Source organism: Sparus aurata, chromosome 3 (assembly GCF_900880675.1).
Source record: "Sparus aurata chromosome 3, fSpaAur1.1, whole genome shotgun sequence".
Taxonomy (NCBI): Eukaryota; Metazoa; Chordata; class Actinopteri; order Spariformes; family Sparidae; genus Sparus; species Sparus aurata.
In genome coordinates this window covers 27,726,744-27,747,967 of record NC_044189.1, presented here as the reverse complement: position 1 = coordinate 27,747,967, position 21,224 = coordinate 27,726,744, and the positions used below count along the sequence as shown (strand labels likewise).

The following is a 21,224-nucleotide window of genomic DNA, read 5'->3' as shown; positions in this document are numbered from 1 at the left end:
TGTGCAATTTCTTTTAAGGATCAGGTCACAGCTTCATAGAGCTGAGGAAGGTATTAAAAGCTTTATTTCATGTGCTTTTCAACTATGTTCACTGTATAAAAATTACATATTACAACATTCAAGCGTTCAAGTCTCACTAACTGCAATCTTCTTGCACAAACAACATCTCTGTTATCAAATGTAACATATTTGTGTTGCCAATAACTGGCTTGAAGAAGAGTTCTGTGACCAGGCTGTGGCTGACAGTCTGGACTGCAGACGTGGCTTGAAGGACATTGCTGAAGCGAAGGTTGTCCTCTGGGTGCAGGAGGTGGATGACTTCGTGGAGAGCTCTTTGAGCCTCCTGTTGGAGACCTACAATGAACAGCGAGGCACTCAGTCCTTGAACAGCTGGAACAGATAAAGAGAAGTTTCTGTTGAAGCCCATATGACATTATTCAAAAAAAATAATAAGAATGATGATGAAACAATGAATGAAAGTGTCCTACCTGGGTTAAACAACAAAGCACCCTTCAAGTAAGCGTATTCCTTCGGACTGAGATCCAGATTCCACAGATAATGCAAGCAAGTTCTGAGTTTGTGCACTCCAGCGAAAGTTGGTCTATCAGCTTCTTTTTCTGTGAGTCCTGGTCCCAGCAGAATCTGCCTCAGGATACTTGAATTTGGCGCGTCAGTCACTTCAAACACTATCTTTTCTTGAGCAAGCCCCAGAACAAATAAAGGAACCCAGCAATGTCTTAGCAATGATGACTGATCTCCTGGTGGAAGCTGACTAAATGAGGGTAAACTTCTTACAAAGTGGATGGTTTTGACCAGCACGCTGGAGGCAACTTGGCAGGTGGCCTTTGGGTCCTTCAGGCAAACCGTCTTCCTCTGCTCACAGCGGCAGTTGTGTGCTGCGGTGTTGTGGCTCAGTTTGGTGTTGAAGTAGCCACTCGCCCTCCCGCTCAAGATGTTGTAAAGAAGTGTGTGACCACGCTGATCCTGGTAACCGGAGCAAGTGTTGGGTGTGATCTCCTCCAGAGGAAACATCATGAAGGAAGAAAAATCTGAAGAATGCTTTCCAAGGAAAAATAACTAACTGTAAGCTCCAGAAAGCATGAACAGTGTCACTCCACAAGCTCCAGCCCTATTTATTCAGGATGTGACCGGCTCACGGCAAGCTCAGCCTTGACCCTCCTTTTTTAAACCATTGCATCGGAGTTAAAAAAAAAAAAAAAAAACAGTGACCATGGACTTCCCATGTTAAGGGATCTAGGTTCCATCCACGTGGCGGCGATAAGGCTAGTTAAACTCAGCAGCAGCACAGGAAAGTGAAACACAGAAGCCGGTGGGGTGAATGACATTTATCATGTTTACCTCAGTCATTAACTCAGTCTGTACCAGTCTACCAAGGACTGACGGGGTCAACGCACAGGCTGCCAGCTGACCTGTGCCCCACTTACACCTTGGACCTTTATGAAAGGACCCAATGATTTTTTTTTATAGGCTCTGAAGATTACAACTGTGCTGCAGGTTTATTTATTCGAATTCTCTGCCTCCATCAGGTTTACCTGACTGTAATAACTACAGATTTTCTGTTATGAGCATCTCAAGATAGAGGTAACAAACTTTGGAAATCCTCAGACATTAAACGAGGTGGAGTCAGTTCTTTTTTTGGCAGCTTACAGATATGTTATCTAGGTCACAGACAGAGCGTGAACTGTCATCCAGAAGCACCTGAATATCACTCTCTGAAGACATAATACTTGGTAGCTGGCTTAATCTATGACATAACCTCTAAAGTGCTATAAACTGTTCCTCTGCCTTAGTTGGTTGCATCATTAATTGTGATTTATGCAACAAAATACATTCACAAAAAATATGATCTAGCCTACAAACATTGTGAAGCATTTGGAGAAATTAACTGTACTACTTCAACATCTCGAATATATAGTGTTTTAATTATACAAATGTAGTGAGCCATTGAAACTCACCTGATAGGCTTACCATCTTCGCTAATGATGTACCACTTGTTAAGAACCACCACTATCTAATATCTACTCCAAGTGTTCAATATGAAAAAAATGTACATTTTAACAAACAAAATTCTGTTTTATTTTGTCATTATTAATCTTAAACATAGGTCCTGCTGTTGCTGACTCAGAAACTAAGCTTTTTTTGTTGATTTCCTTAACATGGCTGCACGTGCTACCTAGCTGGCTAACTAGCTAGGTTGGTTTAACCTTGTTTTATTGCTTACCATCAAAGTCAGTAAACTTTTAATGGCAGCATTTAACATTTGCTGGTTTGTTCAGAGTAACAATAACATAGAACTGTGTGAAGAGAAGTTCCACTAGCCAGGCTACATATAATATCAATATCAATCAATCAATATATTCTTTTTCAAAGCTGTTAATGGATACTGGCAATAAACATACATATTTTTAAATGTTCACTTTTTTAAAGATGATAGTGTAGTGGTTTAACATTATATTTCCAATAAAATCATATTTGTTTGGTGGCTTCTCTGGAAAATTCGATTTCTTCCCGGGCGCCTCAGTTCCTCGCTGAACCGATTCTCTCTCCTCATTCGATGTTTCCACTGTCATTCAAAATCTATTCTTCCGATTGGGCAAAACAAGGGTAGGCGGGGTTTGTTTCCAGGAAGTGACTAGCGTGACCACGGGCCTCTCATTGTCGCTAACACAACTTTTTGCTTGTCATCTCTCAGCCCACATTGTATCCAACTTTTTTCATAATTCACCAATATGGGTGATGATGAAGAAAAGTATGACGCTATGTTGCTTGTTATGGCGCAACAACACGAAGGAGGGGTACACGAGGTAAGTCAGTGTGCTGCTAACATGCTAAGCAACCGTGCTAATGTAGGAGCTAACGTAGTTAGCTTGTAGGCTAGAAGGCACACCTCGTCTGTAAGCATTCACGTGCAGAAAACGCAAACGTTGTCAAGAATTGTAGAGATTTTGACTCATGTCGTTATAATTAATAAAAGGCTATCTCGATGGACGGACCATAATATCGTGTTGTAATCAGCTGTGTGTTCAGTGGAATTCGGCATACATGTGACTAACTTAATGCAGAACGAAATGTCAGTTAAATCTCATTTTAGCTTCTGTTAAACCTATATGTTAAGGGTCTTCTTTCCTGGAAGTTAGATTTTATAAATATTCGTCGTACAAGCAAGTATTATATGTTGCACTGAGATGCTGGGTCCTGTCTGGGTCGTGTCAAATGACTTCTAGAAGAATCAGACTTTTCCTTCCGCACATTTCTTTGCTTATGGTAATGGTAAGCAAGGAAATCTTAACGGTAAGGAATTGGAGGCTGAGACAGGTAGTCAGTGCAAGGATGAAGATGATATTGTTCAGTAGTTTTCTGCATTTGATGCAAAGATTCGTTTTGGATCAGTGAATAAATACTAGTAGTTTATGGAGGGTAGCTGAAAGAAATGAGAATTATATGTCATAGATGTCTAAACAATGAATATGATCAATCTATATGTGCTATCAAGCTGATGCTGTGTAAGAAGTGGTAGCTTGAAGACAATATACTGTTGTCTAGTGATGCTTAAGTAAAAACAAAAGCTGTAATCTGTGAGATGAAATTTGTGACGACATATCTTTTTTTTTTTCATCAACAGTTAGTAAACACATTTTTCAGTTTTCTACGCCGCAAAACTGATTTCTTTACCGGTGGAGAAGCAGGTGCTCCAGAGAAGGTGAGCAGTGTTGCTGTATATGTAGCTTCTCTGACATTTGAGACTGCATACTGTGCAATGTCGTAACAGATGCACCCCTCCCCCCCCCCCCCCCCCCCCCCCCCCCCCCCGCCCCGCCATTTCTTGTTTCAGCTTATCAAAGATGCTTTTGCCCACCACAACAAACTAGCAGTGAAGGCCAACAAAGACAAGCAGATGAAACAGGAGAAGGAAAAGAAGGAGAAAGCCGAAAGAGCTGCCAAGCTAGCAGAGGAAGAGAGGAAAAAGAAAACTGATGACGGTCCCAGAATTCAGGAACTGACTGATGAAGAAGCCGAGAAACTTCAGTCTGAGCTCGACAAGGTAAAATTTGGGAACTGTGATGCTCTGCCACACATGAACCACTAAACCACTGCCAAATATTCACTCAATCAATATTTTGTTCTACATTTTAGAAAAAAAAAGAAGAACAGAAAATGGGGGAAGCAGCAATCACAGAAAAGTCCTCTGACAAAGCCGATAAAGAGAAGGGGGTGAGTTAACTGTTGGACAGTTTTAGAGTGTTGATTAAAATCTGGTTCTGCTGACGTACTCATCTTAATTTTCCTTTTCCCCAGTCGGACTCAGAAGGAGAGCAGGATGAGAAAGACAAAGATAAAATAAAGCCCAATGCAGGAAATGGAGCTGACCTGCCAAACTACAAGTGGACACAGACGCTGTCTGAAGTTGATGTGAGTGCCGTTTGTCGTCAGAATAATGCTGTGACTCTTCATTTCTGTGCAAGAGTCACCAATTTGTGTTTACTTGGCCTCTCAGAGGCTCCGGTTGTCTACGTCATTTGCTAACACTGTTTACTAAGAGGAAAGTTCTTGTTAATCAGATCAGATTGTCCAGTGAAATCAAACAAAACTTTAGATTAATGCTGCACCGTCTTTTTTTTGTCTACATTGGTATTGGCTGGCAGCCTGGAAATATTGCTTACAGGGTGAATCTTTGTGGAGCATTTGTTAAAACACTTAACTCTCAAACCTACATTTTTGGGGGGCAGCAGAATTAAGTTGTGATCATAATATTCTATATTTAACATAGTCTTGCCTTGCTTATAAAATATAGTAGTGTTCAAGTGCAGCTTTTTGACTTTTTCACTGCTGGCTGTTGTCACCATTAGCTTTTTGATGTTAAGGTGTGTTGGGGTCCTGTCATAGTAGTGAGAGTGAACCAGAACAGAAACGTTGCAGTCACTGCTAAACAATGAACTATAAACTCACTATAAAGCTCTGTAAGCCACATTGAGCTGCAGAATCAGGTGATAAATCTTTGCAGGGTCATCACTTCGAGGAACCCCCTTGCATATTGTCACATTGTCATTTCATACACTGTTATTATAAAGATATCCATTATAGATGCTTTACAGCCAACACACACCAGCAGATGTCTGTCGAGACAACACTGAGAGTGATGGCTGACGTAGAAAACAAGTGTCAGAGCACTGCCACCCATTGTTTTCTACGTCAGCCATCACTCTCAGTGTTGTCTCGACAGACATCATTGCTGGTTGCCTCGAGAAAAGCTGTTCCTGTGTATGTCATGTCCAATCTGTGCTAAAGGTGTCACATCAGTGGACATGTGTGCATTGCACTTAATTTACAGTGCATACAGACAGTCTGGGGGAACAAGTTTCTGTTGCTGTCAAATGAAGTACCCAGTACACTCTACTCACTAAACTAAGCTTGCTCAATGCATTTTATTGGCCTTGTTTGTTTTTTTTTGCTGTATTTTATTTTATTTTTTAACAGGCCCAATGTATTTTAGTCCGTCTCAAAAAATGTACTTCCTCATACACAAATCACACTCATTTCTGCAGTGTTTAAATCATTGTCTTATCATTACGCAAGTGTATAACAATAACCCTTCCAAATATGGGCATCTTGTCACTGAGCATGTTTGTACATAAATGAACCATATCAACACATTTTACACCTAATATGTTCACACCAAAACGCAGAATCACAGGTATGATTGCATCTTCTATCAACAGAGGATCCAGTGTATTAATCTTAACAACGTTGGCAGTCAGTAACAGCGGGTGATTCCTCCCTCAGTGTCTTGTGGTTTTGATCGCTGGGGATAAAACAGAATCTAATACACAGCATCGATTTTACCTTCCTCCTACAGCTGGTGGTGCCTTTTGATGTCAAGTTCCGCATTAAGGGGAGGGATGTAGTCGTGGACATCCAGCGACGCTCCATCAAAGTGGGCCTGAAGGGACATCCTCCTGTTATTGAAGGGCAGCTTTACAACGAGGTAAAGGTGGAGGAAAGCTCCTGGCTCCTCGACGATGGAAAGATTGTTACAGTCCACTTAGAAAAGGTAAGGACAGAGTTAATGCTGGTGGCTGAAGACGCATTACAACCACTGTTCTGTACATCTTTAGCAGCAACTCAAGAGAATGAAGAACCTGAGCCTAATTACGTTCTTTAATTTCAGATCAATAAAATGGAGTGGTGGAGCAGGATTGTTACTACAGATCCAGAAATTAACACCAAGAAAGTGTGTCCAGAGAACTCGAAGGTAAACCTGGTCAAGTTTAAGCCTTTAGGTTTATTCTGCCTCCTTATACATGAGGAGTAAAAGCCTAATGCCTCATCCTGACTGTGTGTTTTTTTCATGCCGAGCAGCTGTCGGACCTGGACGGGGAGACGCGTGGGATGGTAGAGAAGATGATGTATGACCAACGGCAGAAATCAATGGGCCTTCCGACATCCGAAGAGCAGAAAAAACAAGACATTCTTAAAAAGTAAGTGTGCTAATGTGCCTGCTCAGTTTTTCTTTAAAGATCTTTTTATCCTCTGTCAGCTGACATCTGTCGGGTTTTATAGGCCAACTCTCCAAAGCAGACAATATATCCATAGTCAGTTTAACAGAAGCTTTATGGCATATAAAGAGTTTATTAGAAGAGTGAATTTGAAAGCTGTCTAGTTTTGTCTTCATTGTTCCATATTCCCGCTCAAGGCCAGGCTCACCTGCTGTAACTATAGCAATAAAAGATAGTGTGTACCGGCTTCTGCCAGGCACAGACGTGATCTGCTTCAAGGAAACGCATCTGACCACAAACAAGTTGTAATCTCTCACTCCACATCATCCATGATACTGTCTCACAGCACCACAGTTCTTCCAGATGATCCTCTTGGGTTTTGATGCACTTTGAGGTTATCAGTGTGGTTTTGCCTGTGTTGGCCCATCAACTGAATTATGAATATATTCTTCCCAACCATTTTCTGTCTTCTGCTTAAAATTCATAGATTGATTACCTACAATCTACACAGCCATTGTTTCCAATTCGTGTTGGTATCTGCAAAGTTATTTTCAGTGGTAATGCCAAGATATGTAATCCATCCCAGATAACAACTAGATATCTTAATCTATTGTCAGCGTTTTTTTTCATATGGTTATAAAGCCCTACAAAGTTACTAAAGTTCACAACATTACGTCATTCAAACAAGTCATTGAATCGCTGCTGTACAACCCTGTAGTTAATCACCACAATGCCTTTTTCTTGGTTGAGCGTTTAAATGGATCTCCATTTTTACAAAGGACGCTGATGAGACCCTGACGTGGGCTAGCATCAGAGCTGGGATTCTGCTGTGAAAGACCCTCTCTTATCACTGTTGGTAGCAAATGACCTTCCTCCTTTTCCTCTGCTGCTCTCAGGAGACATGCCTGCTGTCATGTTGACCTTCCCTTCCTCTTAAAGCTTGTAAAGCTGCCTTTTAAGATTCTTGTATAGTTTTATACGGGTTAAACAATACCACTGTGGTGACTGTAGTCAAGATAGGTCCTCCCAGAGGCTTGTTATTGACACAAAGTTCACGTTGTGTCCGTCCAATCACATGTGTCATCTGATGGTGCCATCTCAGGGGGATGATGCATTATTTCCCTACTTTAAGTTTTAAAACGGCTCATTCACTGGCCAGGTGGAGGTGCTATAGTGTAAGGTAAATGGTCTGTGCCCTACAGGGAAAAGTTAAAAATCCAGACACACTGTAGACCAGCAAGAGAAAAGTTCGACCATACACACAAATTTAGAGAAATGGATAAACCAAAACCCATCTGTTATTTATTAAAAAAACACATTTTTAAAAGGTATATCTGAAGTCGATGAATAGAGATCATTTCCTGAATTAATAATGAAATGAATCTGATTTCTTGCTTTGGTATCAACACATTGTCTCATTTGTGATTCTGATATCTTCTCTCTCTCTGCAGGTTCATGGCTCAGCACCCAGAGATGGATTTCTCTAAAGCCAAATTCAGCTGAGACTTCATGTTATCAGCTTCACCTGTAGAATCATATCATTATGAATCACGTCCATCATATCAGAGCCAGAGTCAGGCACCAAACAATCCCCCTCAACTGTTCTCTCATTACTGGACAAGGTCTTGTTGACTTACTTTGTTTGTCTTAAGTTCATACTTTGCTTTGTTGGGGGTTTTGTTTTTTGTTTGTTTTTTGTTATGATAAAGAAGATTGATGACTGTAATACCCCAATTCTCCCTGTGCATGTCGTCTCAATATTTAAAGATGTGTCTGAATTTTTTAAATAAAGGAATTTAATGCATGAGTGTATTTTACTTTACAGGCAAGTACCTGTACCCCAAAATTGAATGAAAATGATCATTTTTCCTGCCCTATTATGTATTTTTTACTGGCTAAGAATATAGAAGTTTATAACCTTGAACAGTTCAAGGCCCAGAGTAGTTATTTTAACAGCCCTCAGAGTCATTGAACTCACCAGCACAGTATATTCTGTTTGGATCACATCCAAAGGCTACTGGCCTACAATGGTAACAGATTTTCCCGGAGCTGTCGCCATGCAGGTTAATGACATAATACAGGAAGTGCTGATATTTTCAAAATAATTGATATTTACAAAGTATTTGCAATAAAGTATAATTCTTGCGTAGCCATGAGATTCTTAGACAGGGCGTAATGAACCACTAGGGAGCAGTGTTTTCCTTGTGTAAAGAGTGCTTTTGAGATGTTAAATTCTATCCTGTGTAGTTAAATGTACAATGATTACAAACACTAATACAAATCTGGTGAAAACTCTCTCAAAGATGGCTTTCATGAGGAAATTGAAAAAATAGACCACCTCATAACATTATACAGAATAACATTTAAAGATGCTCAAGAGAGAACTTATAATATTGAGACAAAGACACATGAAGTTCTGTTAAGAGTAAAGTGAAGTGTTGGATTAATCTGAGAACAGCTCTTCAGTAATCATAAAGGATAATCACATGTACTCGATAGTCATGCTATCGACAAGTGGATTTAACTGATGTCCACTCTTAAAACATACATTTTGTTAGTGACATTCTGCTGATTTTGCTATTTAAGACTGTTAGATTTTTGTGACCGTTTAATGTTTCCAGTAGCAAATAACAGGTTCAAACAATGATGATAATTTAAAAGACAAATGAAAATGTGTGCATTTGTCTAAAATCTGGTGTAGAATCCTATAAAATGTGTGTGTGTGTGTGTGTGTGTGTGTGTGTGTGTGTGTGTGTGTGTGTGTGTGTGTGTGCCAACAGCTTGAAAGCAGCAGCCACAATGACCCTATTCTGAATTAAACATGTGGCCTCAGGTCATGACCATTAAAGTATTGTACAACCACTCTGAAATGTGAAGCAGCACCAGTAGGAAAAATGATGACATTGATATCAGTGAGATTTAAAAAAGAAACAGTAACGCTGGATTGCATGTGTGCATTGTATCTAGTTGATTTCCTCGAAGTGAAAATAGACAGTTTGGATCCAGCATGAACAATTTCAGGATTGTAGCTTCAAGTTTTATTGTTTAGAAAAAATAACACTGTGATGAAGTTACCCACGATGCAACTCAACTGCCAACAGTTCAGTACCCAGGGGTTTTGGTGTGTTGTTCCTGGAGCCTCAAGCAGAGGTGAGTGAGCAGGCTACATACAGAAAATGACATAAGATCACTTTTTTTTTTTTAAACTGCACACCAGTGTTTTTTTTTTTTAAATGTATTTTCAAACTTTCTGCCTCAACAGATGCTGACTCAGATGACATCACCTAAGGCATCTTATCATACTTCACTTAAATGTAACACCTGTAAACAGACTTTCTGATGTTTAAAAATGTGTAGATTCAAAACTGACCAGCTGTCACATCATTCAGATATATTCATATACAGTTATTTACTCTTTTGCAAATGGTGCTGATATGTAACTGACTCGCGTGAATGCGGTAACCGACATGTCGTCTGAACCCTGAGAATAATCAGCATGCTGCTACCAATGAGTGAAAGACACGCTTTCTCACTCAGACCACACTGGATATCATGCACCTCTGCTAAATGTTACTTCAGTGAGGACCAGTTTGCTTACAAGTCTTTCCTGCTTGTGTGACCGTCCACAGCTAACTGGACTGGCCTGTCAGGATGGTGAGAGGCTGTCACCATCACTGTGGCGACCGGAGGAAACATACATTAGCTTATGCTGCCTAGCAAGTCCTCCTAATGTGTGAAATTGCTCATGGAGTTCAAAAACACTAAGGACATCTGTCTGATCAGGAACAAAAGTGTCTTAATGGACTGACCTGCTAAAGTGAGAGCCACCATGTTTGATTTTCATTCTGTGGTCACAGAGGGCATGTTACAGGGCATTTCTTTGTAGAATTGTGTGTAGGCTGATGTTGTGGTTTTTTTGTTTGTTTTTTACCATATTGCTTTACTGATGGTAACACTCAGGGCCTTTAGGAGGTCCTTATCCCCAGGTTGGCAACGACTGATTTAAAGGACTGTAGCAGTTATTTTTTCATGTCAACTAATTCTGCACATCATTCATCGAATAATGTGTCAGATCCTTAATCAGCAAGAATTTCCTGCATTTCTTTGTCATTAGTGTCAGTAAGTGAAGAGTCTTCGGGTTTTGGACTGCTGGTCAGTCAAAAGAAGCAACCTGAAGACGCCACTTTTGGACGAGTTAAAATTTAATTTAAAAAGCAACACACTGTGGTATCTGCCTCATTATAATTTGAACCTGCTTTGAAGAGACAGGTCTGAAAAAGGTAACAGCTTTTAGATTAGTTTGGGGGCACTTCTTTTTGTGTTTAAAACTTGTGTATGGGATGGTTATTGCAACCTACCCCTTCTTTTTTACGACTGTGCTACTTGTTGGTGTCCATGTATGTACTGTTCATATATTATGTTTAAAGAGATTTGCAAAGGCCAAATGTGGGAAGTGGGAATATGTTGCATTAGCCTGGCAGGGTCGATACTGGATGAGAAAATGATTCGGGTTAGGTTTGGGTCTCATATTTGGTCGTACCAGTCAGATCCAGTCAGGCTGGGCCATTGCAGAGCTTAAGTATATGTTAGGTTGGAAAATGTCATCTTTTAGCATACATCCTGACAGTGGAATTCAGTTGGATTAGACAGAAATGTGTCTGAAAGTAAAACCAACGATCACTGAAGACCGTAGTTCCTTCAAAGCTTCACAGCAACCAACATCTAATAATCACACTGTCAAAACAAAACATGCAGTTAGCCATGAGTTGTTACTAGACATTTTAGTAATGTATTGAAATTTGTCTTTCAAAAGTTAACTGGGGATCATTGTAGTTACCCAATGACCAGTTAGTTCCATTCACTGCAAGGGAGGTGAAGCCAGAGGCATGATGGGACTGCGGATGGGTGGGGCGGCTGTATGAGGGCACTGAGGAGGCAGAGTCTGCTCAGCTGAGAGCAATGTCTCACCAAGGTATCAGAATTTCTTCATTAACGAAGACACACAGACATCAGAGGGACGGGGTTGGGGTTTCGGGATGGACGAGGGGGCGGTCTGCAAACACACCTCCCCGCCGCTGCGCTGACTCGCAGTTCCAGACTTGACAACTTGTTTTTTGGCAGCGGCCCCCTCGTAAATCAACCGCGAGGCCCTGCACAATGTGACTCACCGTCATAATCTGTAGTGTTTGTGGAGGCCGCTTCGCCCTTCTGTCTTCTTCCATAAGGCTTATTCTTGGAAGTGGAGGAGGGATACGTGAGGGGACACCAGGACAGAGATGCGATGGGAAGCACCAGCTTAACTCTGGTCCCTGCTTGGGTGACCCTTTTAGTAGTGTGATTAATAAATACACAATCTAACTTTGGTGTGTTTTCCCATACACTACAGCTTAAACTAATAACTAGAGCCCTGATGAGGCTACAGTGACCCAACGCAACATCTGCATTTGTTGTTTAGAGCCCTCCGTCCTCCACACCTGGGTGATGAGCACACTCTGTTAAGCGTATTTGGTACACACACTTCCAGGGGTGGAGAGTTGGCCAGTGTGCAAAGTCAAACTCCAATTGTCAATTAGTGAAGGCCAACACAGGCTGCGGGCTGTGGTGTGCAGAGCAGATCAGCCATCTTTGAGGACAAAGGCTTCAGTCAGCTCAGCGTCCTCAGATCAACACACACAAGCACACACAGGAGAGGGCAGGGATGCCTGCGGGCCCAGCAGGACCTGTTTATCGCTCCAGACTGAGCAAAGACCATCGGCAAACATCCTCCTCACCAAGTCTGGACAACCGCTCATAAACAGCCACAGCCACACACACACACACAAACCGCACTGAAGATGAAGCACAAGGGCTCACTGACTCTTTTATTTTGGGCTTTTGTGGTTTACTGAACATAATGAAGTCATTCAATCTCAAACTCAAATTTAATAATGAGAAGTAGACATAGTATCAATAGGCCAATATAATTCACACACACTGGCTGATGTCAACAATAGTGTCAATCATCCACTGGCACAGATTTTCAAAAAGTACAGAAATGAGAATATGGAATATATTATATATTGTCACCTTCTTAAAATAATGGGCAGCTCTTCATGATGCTGGCCACCTCTGGTAAAAACACCTACATCCTCAGTTGAACAGATCATGCAGTCCTACTGTATTTTGCTAAGTCACAAGACAGAGTGACTTAGGCACTTTTATAAGCTTTTTCCAAGACATATCTTTACCCCAAGGGACTACATAAATAGTCATCTATTGTCACAAACGTTTTGTGTGAGATAAATATCATATACTCTGTATTTGGTTCAGTTTTTTGAAAAACTTGAAAATAGGACATGGGCCGTTATTTTGAGAAGGTGACGATATGAGAAATACAGGCATGTTAAATACAAATCAGTTAGATTATTGTGCAGAAACTCAATATGTTAATTATAGTATATGTTCAGTGCGGCACATGTTTTCTTCATCCTATTTTGTTAATCAGTACAGGATCAAATAAATATGTATTTGTGTCTGCTGCTGAGGTAGCCTGACTCTGACCTTTGACCTCCTCAACACCAGATGTGTTTAATGTAGTACTCTATTACAGTGTCTCACGATTCGCTTATCCACTTGAAAATGGATAAAAGGATTATTCTTATGCAGTAGAACATAGTCTTTTTACTCTATTTGTCTTCCTTATTGAAACCTGCTGCCTGTATCATCCACGATGCAACTCAACACTGACGGTTGAGTGAGAGATTCAGGTTTGTAATGCTAGTAGTGGCTAATGTACCGTCAAGCTGCTAGCCCGCAGCTCTCATTAAGTTTTAAGCCACGCTGTCTGCACCTCGGTCTGTCAATAGGTCAGTCCACCACGTCAGTCCATACTGACATAACATTGCAGATGCAATGAAATTTGGTACTGTTAATGTAGGTCAGGACAAAAGTTCAACCTTTATTTTATGACCAAGTACCTACTATACTAATGACATTTACATCAGCCTTAGTTGGAGGCCTTCTTTGTGTTTAGCTAGTCTGTTAACATACTGATATAGTAAACATTATAGCATGCTTTATCGTCACAGATGCATGATACCATGCTAATGGTGGCATTTAGCTCAAAGCACCACTGAATGGTAAGTACCACACAGCGTCTAAGAGCTACTAGCTTGGTTTTTGATGTATTCTTGTCGTATGAATTTGGATCGAATGTATGTGAAACCTGACTTAGGTGGCTAGCTCTAGAAGGCCTTTTAGCTTCTATTAGAGCTTTGTTTTGGTTTTCAGACACCCCTGATAAACGAGTACGCCCCCTGCATTAAATGACAGCCAATCATTTCATCAGGTGGCATCTTGTCAAATCATGTTAACGTTGCTTTGTGTCAGCGAGATGTGCTTCTTAGGGTGATTGTCTGGCAAGTAATTTTTCAGTTTTTTTGTTCACTGCCCCCAAATGGTTAAAAATTGACCAGGGCAGCTTTGAATATCCTCCTCTAATTCAGTGCTCATCAACAAGTGAAAAGCATCTGTACAAAAGTGCATTTAGTCAAGTACTGTACTTAATTACACTCGTTCTTTACTTGAGTATTTCATTTTCATGTGACTTCATGTTGCTGATTCACTACAATTCAAAGTTTAATTCAAGTTACTAGTTATTCAATATGATGATGAAATGTGAATGTGAAGCTTATATGTTTAATACTTAGTTCAGTACAATTTTGAATACAAATTATTGTAACGTAAGTAAGAGATCTGCACACCGCTGCTACAGTGGATATATTATTGGCCTGACATATCCCATTAATACAGTTTCTGACAAGAAAAGATTGGGCTTAATGTTCAATTTCTCATCTGATATAATATCCATAACCTGAAGCGAAGCTGTATCACAGTCCACATCTCATTTGACAGTTGAGACAAAGACAGCTCCTGTATTTCGTTCAAGCTAAATAAATTCCTAAATTTGGGAGGCAGTAAAGTGGAGGTATTCAGAGTTGCAGCGTTTCATGAGGAGACCTTTGGTCCGAGTGATCGGCCCCGCCAGCTGCAGGTCGCATTGCTGCTTCATTACTGTTTGCCTGTGGCCCCGTGACCCTCCAGCCTTCATTTGCACCTCGGTGCGGACCACTCCATCACTGCTCAGGGGCCAAGCCTCTGTGGGCCTGACACACACATCACACCGCTGACATCATGAGTGTACGGCATAGCCAGCGGCCTCAGGTATGAGCTGGAGCTGAATCAACCGTAGGCGACTTTAACTGTGATTTTTACTGTGTTTTTTCCCCTTGTCAGTTGAGCGTAGTGCTGCCAGTGCTACTTTATTTTGAATTTGATGTATTTTTATTTTTTCTCAACCAAATACATACTGACACTGTTTTAAAAAATAGCATAAATGTGATGTTACCTTACCTTTTATATCTAATCATGCACTTTTAACAAACACACATTTGCATTGTGTCATATAATACTGAGAATTAGGATTAAGGTTTGTGTGTGTACACATTTGAATGAATATTATAGAGTTACAAACAACGCTGTGGAAGCTATGACCTCGGGTCCTCGACGATCAAAATGTACATAACTATTTGCCATGATCAACAAAAATCCACTACTTTTTATAGATAACTCTAAAACCTTCACCATGTGCTCTTTTCCTTCCTCCTCGGTAACATATTATAATAACTATCATATCATAACTCTCACTGTTTATAATGATGGCTGTTGTTAAACATGTTACTAATTGATCTTTCTTTCATTTTTCTTGTTTTCCACTACTCATGTGATATAAAAAAAATTGTTCCACAAACATTGTCATTATAACACGGTGGTTCAAGTCCTGTTTGAAAGATAAAATGTTGAAAATCTGAGCTGAGTTTGGTTTGCGTCCTCCATGTTCCTGCTTATAACGTGAAGCCGTGTCAGTGTTTCACTTTCTAATATTCAGTCGCAGTTGTTGCCATTTTGGGTCCATATCCAGTACCTTAGACGTTCCTCACACGCTGATCTGAACGTGTCAGCCGTACGTCGCACCATAATGCAGATTGTAACAAAAGGGTGCCAGTGATGGAAAAGTACCCCGATAGATTTCTTAAACTGGACACTTCTCCATCACCCCCTCATATCAATTACATGTCAGAGAAGCCACATTCACTTAGCGTAGCCGTGCAGACGCTGTTATTTAAGGAAAGCTCATAACACGGGGGGCGAAACGTTTGGTGATCGAGGTTACACAGAGTTACACCACGGGTATTCACCCGCAGGTTCAAAATGAGAAATGTGTTTTCAAGTTGTTTGCAGCATGACACTTGATTATTTTTTTAATTGACGAAACCACAGTGGACTTTCTTTGACCTTTGACCTTTGGGATGATAGGACTTTACTGTTAATGTACATGGTGTTTTATGCTTTTTTTTTTCTCCTCTGCGTATCTAGAACTTGTGTTTTCACTTAAAAAAAAGACACAAACGTATGGTAGTGCCTAAAGGAAAAGTTCACCCAAAATTGTGAATTGAGTCATTATCTACACGTCCTGATGCCGCTGGGTAGTCAAGTAAAGTTTTATAGTCGACAAAACAGCCTTGCAGCTTTCACCTGATCAACTGGTGTTTTTAAAGTAAAACAAAATGATATGGCCCCATAACAATGTCCGTAGTAATGAAAGACTCCAGAAGCCCTTTGATCCAAAAATATGTTACTTACAATCTTTTTTAAACTGAAATCTGCAGAGCTAAAAGCGTTAGCATGCAACCTGGCTGATGAGCCCGACCATGCGTGGAGAGCGATATAGCATCAATTTGGGATCTCAGGGCTTCTGAAGACTAGAATTACGCTAGAAACGCTATATGGAGCTATTTTCATGTTAAAGGTTTTGTTTTTTATGTTTTTTAATTGCTATCTCTTAATATTTCGGTCCCCAGCTTCTTCAGTTTTGGCAGAGAATGCTGCAATGCTGTTTTGCTGTGAAGCTGCAGAAATGTTTTGTGGACCACGAAACTTCACCCAACTTTCCAGGAGGCAGGAGGGTGAGCAGGTATTGACTCACTCTTGGATGAGGTTCTTTCTCAAAGCTTGGAGACAACATGTTCCTAGTGTTTCAGTCATTTTACAAGGTACTCAGCGTGCAACCACAGAGAAAAAGAGAAACCCAAGTTTGAGAAAACGAACATTTTTAATTTATTATTAAATGACATAAATAAAACTCACAGGGAGTTCAAATACAAATAGATAGATATGTACAGGTGTTTGCACAGGGGTGAGGGGTCTTTTTGCCCCGACATAAACCCTGCCAAGGTACAGAAGGCACTTGTGTCTCTCAGTCCGAGCTCGGAACATTTATTGCAATCAGAAAAGGCACATTTATACGGAAAACACTGGACGTTAATTTATTCTATTTACACACATATACACATTCATGTTAGCAGAACCAATATTTTTCCCATCTTATATATCTAAGAATAAAAACAAAAGTATGAGGGATTGCTCAGTTAATTTTTTGGTGTGGAGCTAAATGAGTCTAAAAAGGTGAAATAAACATGTTACTAAGAGCAAAGAAGGTGTTCTAACCATGAAGCTGTTCTACGGCTTAGTATTCTAGTGTGATATCGTCCAACATGAAGGGAGATGATTGTCGTCCAATTCCTGTCTTTGCACATCAACTTTGTTCAGTAAGACTCCAGCCTAAACTTACACCTTTCTTAAATTAGAGGCTCTGGAGCGAATAGTTCCACATCTTCTCCAGGATACTTTATTTCATATGTCTTCAGTACTGCTCCTAAAGCCCTCAACAATGTTCAAGTGTCAGCTGCTGCTCAGTAGCTCTGAGCCACGGGGGCCCAGGACGCGGTCAGCCTGGCGATGGAGCTCTCAAACTGAGCATCCCCGACTCCGACCTCGCTCAGGCTGGGGTCGTACATGGAGGAGGGCGAGGAGACGGGCAGCGAGGAGGTCAGGCCCGTGTAGGAGGAGCCCCTCAGGAACTGGGAGGTCAAACCTCCAGGTATGGAGCCCGAGGCCGAGCCAGAAGGGGTGAGGGTGGTGCCGGCTACGGACCATAGGCTGGGGTACTGACTGTGGACGAGAGGGACAAGAGGGTTAGTATGATGATGGTTTTGATTAAGGTTCCCATTTATTCACACAAACTCACTCTTTAGATAAAACTACAGAAGCGAAGGCTGAGAATTGTTTACCTGGAGTTAGACGTGGAGTTGGTGGTGTGGGACAGAGTGCCCATGCCTGTGGAGTTGGGGATCTGAAGAGCAGACCAGCTGTCATGAGAGGGCAGAGTCCCAGAAGTGTTGTCCATGTAGTTGTCTGAAAAAAAAAAAGCACGCACCACAATTTAATATCAGTTCTCTTGTTTATTTTGGATCCCTGACGTGCTGAGCTTCAGGTCTGTGCGTGTCTTACTTGTGCTGGAGGTGCGGTGGGCGTAGTGGCCGGGGTACGGGGCCGCCCTGTGGCTCCTCAGGCTGGAGTAGCGCTCGCAGTAGGAGCCGGAGGAGTGGCCCGCTGTGCCGCTGAACTGAGGAGGGCTGCTGCTCGGGCAGATGGGACTCTGGCCTGGGAGGAACCAACCTCCAACTGTGGGATTAAACACACAATATTAAGTCATATAACATATCTCTGTGTGAGAATACATGAAGCAGGTTCAGATGCTGTTGCTTTTCCCTTCGATGCACATTAGAAGTGCTACTGTTGTTTTCTTGTGATTGTAGAAATAATGAAACTCACGCTGAGAGTATCCAGACTGTTGGCTGTCTGCACTGTGATCGGTGATTTCTTTATGGTCACTCCTGCAATGACAAGAGACAACATTAGAAGCCATTCTATCAGAACATCTACTTCATCATTTAAGAGTACGTTTGAGGTGTGAGTGTTTTACCTTTCTTTGGCGTCCAAGAAGGCTTTGGCAAAGGGATTGTGCTTTATCTTCAGGGCAGTAATCTGTGAGGAGGACACGACAACTATTAGCATTTTATAACAACATATAGCATTTCTAAGGCGAGTTAGAGTTAACAGGGACCGGCACATGCTCCATGCACAACTGACCTCTTCATTCTGGTAAGCGGTGACAGCGATGAACTGTGTTTCTGGGAAGGACTGGCTGCTGATCATCTTCTGGATGCCTCCGACCTTCACGATGTGTATCCTCGGCTCGTATTTGTGCAGAGAATTCAGCATGATCTATGGGAAAATTTTAACTGAATGTTAAAATGTATTTTTTTTTTTTTTAAATTTAAAAAACAGCAGGAATGCCATTTCACAAGGTCAGTTTGGTATGTTTCCCAGATCAAGTGAGGATATAGCTGTAAAGTGACACAAATCCGATGGTGTCTGGCGATCATCACAGCAATACCTTGAACTTAGAGACTTATAACAGTGATTTATTTTATTTTGAAATGTTTCAAATCAAGTGAAAGGGTTTTGAAACCAAGTGTATTTCGTATCCCAGTGGCATATTGTAATGGTGAAAATAAAAGGCAATGTAAATATGAAATAACTTCTCTAAATTAATAGTGGTACAGATTAAATAGTATATCAAGTAAAGTCCCCACAATTAGTGATACTCTTTGCGCATGAGTATTGCGTATTCAATAATCTCCTCACCTGTCCGCCTCCGTTGAGTTTGTTGGAGAGTTTAACTTTGCTGAAGGACACCGGCGCCTTCATCCAGTGCGCTCCGAAGTTTGGGGAGTCCGGGTGGATGTAGACGCAGCTCGGGCTCTGGGGCTCCGGTTTGCCACCGGGCACCCACTCCCCGTTCACGTATTTCCACCGGTTGTTGTCCGCGGCCACGAAATCCAGCAGCACCGAGTACATGGCGTTGGGGTCCAGGCCGCTCACGCTCGCCCTCAGCACCGGAAACATCCTCCTGGAAGACAACAACGATGATTTGCTATAATTTCATGCTTCAAGTTAGTGAGTGGGTTTTGTGTATGTGAGTGTTTTCAAACATCATCTTAATTTAGCTGACTGACAAAACCAAGTTTAGGAACCATTTCTAGAAAACCACCTCAGATCTCTTTGGGCCTGAGGAGCAGCACCTTTGACAGAGCACTAAAGTGAGTGTGAGCCTATTGGATTTAGATACGTGCTATTCATCTTTCAAAATTAAGGACGCTTTACAGACTAACTTCAAATCTTCACGCCGACAACCCCGTGCGTAAAAAGTGCGTAAAAATGTACCCGGCCCGTGCGCAAAAGACGCCACCTCGGCCTCCGAACAGGCCGCTGCTTACCTTCCAGTTTTGGTGACAATCATCTCGTTGGTTAACTCTTTGAACTTGATCCATAAGTCTGCATCATCCAGCGTCAGTTTAATATCCCTCTCGGACGCATCTCCCTTCTCGCTGCCCTTCTGGAACTCGCTCTCCACGGCGCTGAGGAGATGCTCCAGGCGCTGGTCGGGGTTGGAAGAAGTCATATTTCCCAGCAGTGTAGTTCGACCTAAATCCAAGATGTCTTTAGTGCAGAGGCTCACTGACTCTGAGACGGTCGTTGACAGAGAGAGAGACAAGGCCCGAGTGATTCTGGGTTCCTTTACCCTGAGGCCTCATCATTTAAGGGCCCCCAGGGACCTCATGGGGATGCGGGGCGTGGTTTGTGCGCGCACATCTCGCCTCAACGACCGGGTTCAACGTCTCCAAACGCCGCCCCCGCCCCATCCTGACCCTCTCTCGTCAATATAACAGATTCTTAGAATTTATAAAAAGCAACTTTTACCTTTTAAATTGCAGTCCGTTATCCTCCGCCAAACTCCAATCAAAAAATGGAAATTTTGACAACTTTTACAGATGCTGAAAGAATGACTTTGCTGCTTAAAGATGCTGGTGAAAATGCTGTCGGATTGAATTTGGGGATTTACAATTTGATGCCTAAAAATCTGTTTATCTCTTGCAGTTGATGCCCTACATGTTCAAAGCTGTGCGCTCAAACAAAAGAAGGGAAGCGAAGGGAAGAGCTGTGCCTTTGAACTCAGTTGTATATTTGCAAATAGTGCTAATCTTTTGTTTTCTCAAATCCACATGGGAGAGGGCCTGTGTTTACTGAGTATCGGCCATTAGGGCAGACTCTGTGTTCCTGTTGTGCCAAAGTGTGGACGGCCCACAAGTGATGCCTGGATTTACATAATGGGCCTGCGTGGCTCCCTCTGAGACTCTGATATTAAATGTTTCAGCCAGCTGGAGAGGCTCAGGAGAGGCGATTTTCTACAATTTACACGGAGACATTCATTTACTGAACCACGCTGAGGAAATGGCTCCGTCTGAGATGCTGCGACAAAATGTGCTTGTATTTATTAGCTCCTTATCAGGGGAGGAAGTGGAGCTTGTGGCTGGAAATGTAAAATTCAGTGTGTGATAGATCACAGCAACAGATGTCTCTGAACTTGATCAGACTAGTGCACTGACTGCTGCAGTGAATGTGACATTTGAACAGCCCCCCTCCCCTCCTGCTTTGTCTTCTCTCACCTGTAACCAGCACTGAATGCATTTACTCAAGTACTGCCTGTATGGGCCATTTTGAGCTGCTTCTATTCACTTACTTCTTTATTAATTCTACTCCACCACGTCCCAGAGGGAAATATTGTGCTAAGTGAGACAACCGAGTTAAGTTTAACAGTTAACATCCAGTTCTTATACTGGCCGTACTCTCTTTTTCCTCTTTGAAGTTGACCTATCATAAAGCAGGGTTTTCCCTGCCAGTATAAGCTGTTTTGGGCACCACTTC

The 21,224-nt window shown here is 41.7% G+C and overlaps 3 protein-coding genes across 3 annotated transcripts; 1 reads left to right on the top strand and 2 right to left on the bottom strand.

Moving 5' to 3' along the window:
- Positions 1 to 42: 42 nt before the first annotated feature.
- On the bottom strand, positions 43 to 1,130 carry LOC115577776 (nuclear receptor subfamily 0 group B member 2-like). Its single transcript, XM_030410670.1, has 2 exons — positions 489 to 1,130; positions 43 to 390 (listed from the first exon to the last, which is right to left on the bottom strand). The coding sequence occupies exons 1-2, from the start codon at positions 1,033 to 1,035 to the stop codon at positions 137 to 139; spliced, it is 801 nt and encodes a 266-aa protein (XP_030266530.1). The 5' UTR covers positions 1,036 to 1,130; the 3' UTR covers positions 43 to 136.
- A 1,474-nt stretch (positions 1,131 to 2,604) lies between these two features.
- On the top strand, positions 2,605 to 8,319 carry nudc (nudC nuclear distribution protein). The gene is made up of 9 exons (XM_030413085.1): positions 2,605 to 2,825; positions 3,644 to 3,721; positions 3,854 to 4,063; positions 4,156 to 4,233; positions 4,318 to 4,431; positions 5,876 to 6,070; positions 6,188 to 6,271; positions 6,379 to 6,497; positions 7,967 to 8,319. The coding sequence occupies exons 1-9, from the start codon at positions 2,751 to 2,753 to the stop codon at positions 8,016 to 8,018; spliced, it is 1,005 nt and encodes a 334-aa protein (XP_030268945.1). The 5' UTR covers positions 2,605 to 2,750; the 3' UTR covers positions 8,019 to 8,319.
- An 8,327-nt stretch (positions 8,320 to 16,646) lies between these two features.
- tbxta (T-box transcription factor Ta) lies at positions 16,647 to 20,018 on the bottom strand. Its single transcript, XM_030411420.1, has 8 exons — positions 19,736 to 20,018; positions 19,104 to 19,368; positions 18,546 to 18,680; positions 18,379 to 18,440; positions 18,228 to 18,289; positions 17,904 to 18,077; positions 17,684 to 17,807; positions 16,647 to 17,564 (listed from the first exon to the last, which is right to left on the bottom strand). The coding sequence occupies exons 1-8, from the start codon at positions 19,918 to 19,920 to the stop codon at positions 17,306 to 17,308; spliced, it is 1,266 nt and encodes a 421-aa protein (XP_030267280.1). The 5' UTR covers positions 19,921 to 20,018; the 3' UTR covers positions 16,647 to 17,305.
- Between the last annotated feature and the right edge of the window lie 1,206 nt (positions 20,019 to 21,224).

Bases quoted from the DNA above. Each gene is read 5' to 3' on its own strand.
- LOC115577776 (XM_030410670.1), bottom strand. From the start codon at position 1,035: ATGATGTTTCCTCTGGAGGAGATCACACCCAACACTTGCTCCGGTTAC. The intron at 391-488 runs GTAGGACACTTT...TATCTGTTCCAG, and splicing joins TGCTTTGTTGTTTAACCCAG to CTGTTCAAGGACTGAGTGCC.
- tbxta (XM_030411420.1), bottom strand. From the start codon at position 19,920: ATGACTTCTTCCAACCCCGACCAGCGCCTGGAGCATCTCCTCAGCGCC. The intron at 19,369-19,735 runs GTAAGCAGCGGC...GTTGTCTTCCAG, and splicing joins ATTGTCACCAAAACTGGAAG to GAGGATGTTTCCGGTGCTGA. The intron at 18,441-18,545 runs GTCAGTTGTGCA...TCCTCCTCACAG, and splicing joins CCGCTTACCAGAATGAAGAG to ATTACTGCCCTGAAGATAAA.
- nudc (XM_030413085.1), top strand. From the start codon at position 2,751: ATGGGTGATGATGAAGAAAAGTATGACGCTATGTTGCTTGTTATGGCG. The intron at 6,272-6,378 runs GTAAACCTGGTC...CATGCCGAGCAG, and splicing joins TGTGTCCAGAGAACTCGAAG to CTGTCGGACCTGGACGGGGA. The intron at 6,498-7,966 runs GTAAGTGTGCTA...CTCTCTCTGCAG, and splicing joins AAACAAGACATTCTTAAAAA to GTTCATGGCTCAGCACCCAG.